General features: G+C 40.6%; 1 protein-coding gene across 1 annotated transcript in view; it reads left to right on the top strand.

Moving 5' to 3' along the window:
* Nucleotides 1–1,065: 1,065 nt before the first annotated feature.
* ZNF366 (zinc finger protein 366) overlaps nucleotides 1,066–6,922 on the top strand; it is a 12,721-nt gene continuing 6,864 nt past the window's right edge. The window contains exons 1-2 of the mRNA XM_010136334.1: nucleotides 1,066–2,388; nucleotides 4,557–4,748. Coding sequence (XP_010134636.1) covers nucleotides 1,090–2,388; nucleotides 4,557–4,748 — 1,491 coding nt within the window. The 5' untranslated portion in view covers nucleotides 1,066–1,089. The remainder of the gene's footprint in view (nucleotides 2,389–4,556; nucleotides 4,749–6,922) is intronic.

Here is a 6,922-nt window from a genome sequence, read left to right as displayed (position 1 = left end):
CTTTTCCAACCTAAATGATTCGGTGTTTCTAGGGAGCCAATGGTTCGATGATCCTAGAAAGCCAAGGTAAAAGGTAGCTGCCTTATTAAAATGCACCAAAATTCATAACCAATATCTTAGATGAACCCCAAATTCAGATGAAGCTCCCTGTAGCATGTGGGACATAAAATATTGGCAGAAGAAAATTATTATTCTGACTTGTCACACTGTACCATTAGAAAGGCTTGGATCTTTCTTAGGTGTCATTTACTCTGGAAGCCTGGGAGGTTGTTGACATTAATTCTATATTTGGTTTTATACTGGAGATTTTGCCCACCTAATTTGAAGCAAAACCCCCCTAGTTTAAGTGTATAATATTGAATATCATTTGGAGAGTCATCAAAGATCTTTCCTCCAGCAAATCTGCCAGGTAAATATCTCTGGGATTAAAACAAAGAAAATAAATTAATCTCCGCCTTCTTATTACAATACAAAGTGAGAGAAGCCAGGAAACACAGTGCGAAACCTGATGGTACACAGTGTCCTTAGATCACTTGGCCATTGTTTTCTCTCACAGCAGCACATGTTAATGATACAAAGCAGTTTAGCAGTTTTCGTCTTTGGCTTTTCATGTCACAACCATAATAATGTGCACATTATTGTTTGTATTGCCGTATCCCTTAGATGCACCGCCAATTTCTAGAGACTGTGCATGCACAGCCAAGAACAGGATTTTGCCCCCAAATAGCCTGGCTGAATTGAATCAAGCAGAAATACTGCCATACAGATCAGCTGCAAAGCAGTATGTCATGCTGCAGCACGTTATGTTGCAAAGATGTTGCATGGGTGAAACTTGATGTAAGCCACCAATTCTACTGCAGGATGACCAAAGCTTCTTTGTTCTTCACTAACCAATTTAATTCTGCTTTAAAAGGCTTCCATCTTGTATGGGCTTATGACATAATTTGTTGTATGTAGTTAAAAAAACCCAACAACCTCCAAAACAATAAAATAGACAATAAAATGTTAAACCTAGGAGAACAGGAAGAAATGAAAAGATCTGGCTTTTTGCTTTTTTAAGGAATTTGGGCAACAGAGAAAATATCAAATATGATGAAGAACGAAGAAACAAGTTTTAATGTGGGCAGTACCCGTGCCTCTCCCTTCTCCCGCTGCCTGCAGCCGCTGAACCCTGTTTCAAAACCACACAGAACAACTCCATTTGGTGAAGAATTCAGACCACACCTCTCACATTTCCGCTATGGCCCCCCTCCTCTTGGAGACATTGAGACATTCCAGGGGTCCTTGGAAGGAGGGTCTCGGAAACGCAAGAGCATGCCAACAAAAATGCCTCCTTCGATCGCCCTTGAGGGGTCCTCATTGCCACCAGACAGAGCTGAAGATCACAATGACATAGGCTCTTCCAGTCTTCCCTTGGTGTTCCAACAGCCAGCACAGCCCAAGTACAGTTCCCAGATGATTGACCTCTGCAACTTTGGTTTTCAGTTCTACAGAACTCTGGAGCACTTTAAAGTCAAACCCATTAAGCAAGAACCAGTGATGCCTAACATGGCATGGCCCAGTAGTCCAGCATTTATGCAGGCTCCTTACCCTTATTATCCTAAAGTCCACTCTGGCCTAATGTTTCCTTTTATCGTGCCACCAAACTTTCATTTCAGGAACCCCTTTCAAATGAAAAGACCTCCAGAGCCACTCTTCAGGAGGGCTGAATTAAGAGAAAGTGGTGAAAACAAGCAGAAAGTGGAAAGAGTAGATGTCAACCTTCAGATAGATGACAGTTACTATGTTGATGTGGGGGGTGAACAGAAACGGTGGCAATGTCCCACGTGTGAGAAGTCCTACACATCCAAGTACAATTTGGTCACCCATATATTGGGGCACAGCGGCGTTAAGCCACATGCCTGCACTCGATGTGGCAAGCTTTTCAAGCAGCTGAGCCACTTGCACACACATATGTTGACACACCAGGGCACTCGGCCGCATAAGTGCCAGGTGTGCCACAAGGCTTTTACTCAAACCAGTCACCTTAAAAGACACATGATGCAACACAGTGACATCAAGCCTTACAACTGCAGGATCTGTGGCAGAGGTTTTGCCTACCCTAGCGAGTTGAAAGCACACGAGTCTAAGCATGAGAGCGGCAGAGAGAACATTTGTGTCGAATGTGGTCTGGACTTCCCAACTCTGGCCCAGTTGAAGAGACACTTAACAACGCACCGTGGCCCGATACAGTACAATTGCACTGAATGTGATAAGACCTTCCAGTACCCGAGTCAGCTGCAAAACCACATGATGAAGCACAAAGACATCCGCCCGTACATCTGCACTGAATGTGGCATGGAGTTCGTGCAGCCCCACCATCTCAAACAACACTCCCTAACTCACAAGGTAAGCCAGCATGGGTTGTGTTCTCACCTTGCTTGGGAAGGTAGCACGAGGATTATAGGCTGTGAAAGATACATGTATGTACCTTCTTGGAAAGAAGGTAATCAGCTTCTCAAGCTGGTCTTTTGCCAGCTGGAGAGTGTCATGCAGAGCAAACGCCCCTGCAGCGCTGACAATAGCAGAAGCTAGACGTCTCTGTCAATCTTAAGACAGTACACACACAACCTGCTTTGTTATAAACAGGAGTTCAATTAAAACACTTGTATTACTTCCCAAAACTGTATTCATGTCTCTTCATTTCTGGGTTTTATCTTCAGAACAATCTTTGGTAGCATGATTTTGTAGGGCTGTGTAACCCCTGCCAAGATTTTAACAGATATTTTCTACTGAAAACCAGTGATATTGCTCTGCTCCCTTAATCGGGAAGTTGGTGTATTTGCAGTAGACTGTATGTATGCAGCAAAGGAGAGTATATTATTGCTCATCAGATTTTGAAGAATAATTTTAATGAGACATTGAGGGGAAAAAAACCCAAAAACCGAACCCCTAAGAAAAATTCCCCTTTTTGCATAATAATCCAGAATGCCAGTCAATGAAAGCGAACAAGGAGGACCATTATCCCAGCTGCTTTGTATCAAGTGGCAGTCTTGCCACGGCTGAGAGCAGTGACAGCAGAATCAGTTAAGGCAAGGAGTGGGCTTTGGAACACATCCAGAAAGATTGCTTTTGGAAATAGAAAAAATGTAATTGTTCCATTTGAGAAGGTCTGTAATTGGCTTATCCACCTCTACAAAAATGTTAAGACAAGTAAAAACCCCACACATTTTGTAAAAATTCGCTGCCGGCTTTGCATATTTTTCCTTTAACAATTCAATTTTGCCTTTTATATGAAAAATATTAAAAATACAGAAAGAAAGAAAGATACAGTTTAAAACCCAATGACGTCTACTTTCACATTTGTTTTTCCTTTCTACTACATCATTATAATTTATACTGGTTTTGGAAATTCCTTGGCTTTTGGATTTACCGTGCAAAATTCTACTAATGTAAGACCCAGTAGATTTTTGTCACAGGAAATGCAATACCCCTACGCCTGCAGAGAGCTTCTGCATCTTTGTCCACTGCTGCAGATGGATTGAGCTGTGAACACTGTTAACTGTACTTAGCTGACCAAACACAGCCTCACGTCAAACAGGCAGACAATTAAAGCTGCTGTGGCATTCACAGTTTTAACTTTGCAGTTAACTGTGAAACCCACTGATTGGCACAAAAGTAGAGATCATTTCAAGTCTTCTTTGTAATGGAGATGGGCCTGCAGGAGGAGTAGCTGCTCTGGGCACTTCACTAGTAAATCCTCATTAACTTCACCAGGTAAAACTCAAACTGTTAAAGCGTTTAGTGCTAAATTCATTGATTTTCATAGTATCTAAATGACTTCTTGAGGAGCTGGCAGTTAGATCACATCGGTGTGAGCAAGAATATTGAATTAGACATTAGTAAATTGACAGTATGGCATAAGAGGTGCTAGAAATGCTCTGTAAACACCAGGTAAAAGAACATCACTCCATTAGGGTTAGTGCAATTTCCACTATGAGTGAACAGGTTTTTCTGTTCATTGTATGTAACACTTTAATTGTATGTAAGGTGACATTGTATGTCACCTTATTTGGTGACATTGCTTGACTACTTCTCAGTTACTTCAGATTATTTTCTGTAGCTTTCTTTGAAACAGGGCTATGCCTTTTTTAGAGGCCAATGGTGTTCAAAGGCAAGCACTACTTTAGTCTCTTAACTGGTTAGCTTTTATTCTTGAACAGTAAGTGTACACATTTGACCAGCACTTTACAAAAGCAGCAGAGTAGGATAGAGAAGCTCTGCTACTGACTATGTCTCACTGATTTGTAAACTTTGTGATGGAAATAAAACTCATTGTTTCATTAAGCTTATGTTTTATTTCCCTTCTCTACTTCTCCGATTCTTTGGAGATTTTACCAGGAAAAAAATACATAAATATCTATTACTCGAGCAAATGATGTTAAAAGTGAAATAATTTATTATTTGCTCTGCTAATGCAGAATGAATAATTCATGTATTGTTGTACTGGAGATTAAATTATCTAGGAAACTGCTCATCTACAGAATTTTCTGATTTTTTTTCCTGTTTTTTTACAGGGTGTGAAAGAGCACAAATGCGGAATTTGTGGCCGGGAATTTACTCTGCTGGCCAACATGAAGCGACATGTCCTGATCCACACTAATATCAGAGCCTATCAATGCCATTTGTGCTTCAAGAGCTTTGTGCAAAAGCAGACACTCAAGGCCCACATGATTGTTCACTCTGATGTCAAACCCTTTAAATGCAAGGTAAGTTTATCTGGTGGCAGAGGCATTAACCCACTGGATATTTCTGTGATACTATCATCTTGCAGCATGGTAGAATGGTAAAAACTAGACTTTGTAACACTTACTGCAGTTGCATTTAAATTAGCGTAAACTAGCCTGGTTTTCTTTCTTTATCAAGGTTCTGCTTAGATAGCGCAAAATGATGCAGACCAATACCTGTGGTTTACTCCCTTCCCCTTCAATATCAGTAATTTTCATCCTCAAATATTTTTTTCTGCTTCATGGACATATAAATGTCACAGGAGTTTGAGGACAATAAACATACAAGACATTTGATTAGTACAGCTATCCAAACGGAAGTCTAAGTGCTTAGTAGCCTGAAGCACTTGCTAAAAACATAGATCTAGTTACGCACGCCACAGAGGACCACCATAAAGTAGCAGCCACAACTTCACACAGAGATACTATGTGACAGTTCAGGGAAGAACTCAAAGAAAGCCACAGCAAAATACAACTGCAGAAGGGATTTGAATGGACCAAATGTAACTACCAGACTGCAACTCAGGGCAGGACATCAGTATCCTAACAAACCACCCTCTGAGACCATTTGGCCTGTTAAGGATCCTATGTGAATTCCAGTTTGCTGCCTCCTTCCAGCACATTGGAGGCTGACCTCCCTTTCCACCTTCTCTTCTCCTCCCTCCCATTAAACCTTCAAGGATTTGGCTTTCTTGGCCACACTCATCTCTAATATTTTCCTTATGAATTATTTATGTTTATATTCTTACTCATTACTGGACACTACATCTGTTCCTTTTGCTGCTTCTCTGGATCATTACTGTAGTCATACCTTGTGAAGTCACAGGCTGTAGGTTTTATTCCCACTTTGATCTGCTGTAAGGGGGCTATAAATGCAGAGTGGAGCATATTACCCTGTTTATGTCCAAATAACTGAAGACTGATCTGAAAGCAATTTCTTGAAGTCTTTCATCCTACATCTTTATAGAATTAAACATTTTCTTAAAATTGAGAAGCAGTGCTGGGTGAAAAAAATTAAGTTGAATTATCTTCTGTTGAAAACTGTAGAACTTAAAAATGTCATAGGAAAATACGTCATTCAGTGATAATTTCAAAAGCAAAATGTCAAAATTAATCTTTTTTACTTTCTCATTTTGCTTTGACAACTTGGAAGTGTTTCACTTTGAAAAAATAACAGCAAAGTTTGTCAACTTTAGCTTTATGTTTCATTTTAATTAATGTCCCATGAAAATGTTATTTTGTATACTAGGACTTATGTCATTCTATACTGATAAAAAAATTTCTGTCACTGAAATGCTTGGGTAGTTCCATGTCAAGTCTGCTGGAGACTTTCATTCTTTGACAACACCTGCAAAACTGTCTTTTCATTCCCATGTGGTCCAAGTCCTCCTCTGACCCCTCAAATTTCAGAAAAGAAATGCAATTTTTTGATCAGCCAATCTGGATGCAGTATCTTGACCCACAGTATTTTTTAGGTACGTGTGGATTAGCTGGAAGTTTGTATTCAGGTGAGGGTTCAATGAGGACAGAGTAGTGAAACTTGGGGATGGCAAAAGTTTGAACCGGAAACTGGAGTACCACCAGTATGTTTTCCAGCTGCTAACAAAAGCTCTACAGGAACACCTGTTTTTCTTGGTTTTTTTACTTCTCTGTTCCACCCAATGTTGCTAGGAGAAAAGAAACAAGTAAGCACAGTGAACCAGTTTCTCCTGTGGCTGAAGGGAAGTGAATCAACATCAGTGCCGGTGAATGAAGCAGAGACAGTAACCAAAGGGAGACTCAGGAATTGCTCTTTTGTGTTAGGAACATCCCTCATCTCTCTGGCAGAGCCCTTGAAAGACTCTAGCAAGTATTTCTGGCTGGTATTCAAAGGGTTAAGGCAATGACCAGATAGCAGCCTTTTGGCACCAAGCTCCTCCTCAGCAGAAGGAAGGATATAGCTGTATGAACAGCGTGCTTAACAATGGCTCACATGTCCCCGGGGAACCGCCTGCAAATAGATTTCATCTTGCTTTCTCTTGTACTTTTCAAAGCTTCCTGTTTTCTCACGGTCCTTTTGGACAGTTTACAGTCTTTCTCCCTCTCCCTCTCTCTTTGAGGAAAGGAACACCCTTTTTATGAAGGAAAAAAAAAAAGAAGAAGAATGTAAGGGAAAG

This window comes from Buceros rhinoceros, unplaced genomic scaffold (assembly GCF_000710305.1).
Source record: "Buceros rhinoceros silvestris isolate BGI_N320 unplaced genomic scaffold, ASM71030v1 scaffold10875, whole genome shotgun sequence".
Classification (NCBI taxonomy): domain Eukaryota; kingdom Metazoa; phylum Chordata; class Aves; order Bucerotiformes; family Bucerotidae; genus Buceros; species Buceros rhinoceros.
The sequence above is the reverse complement of the archived record's forward strand: the minus strand, read 5'-3'. Positions and strand labels throughout refer to the sequence as shown.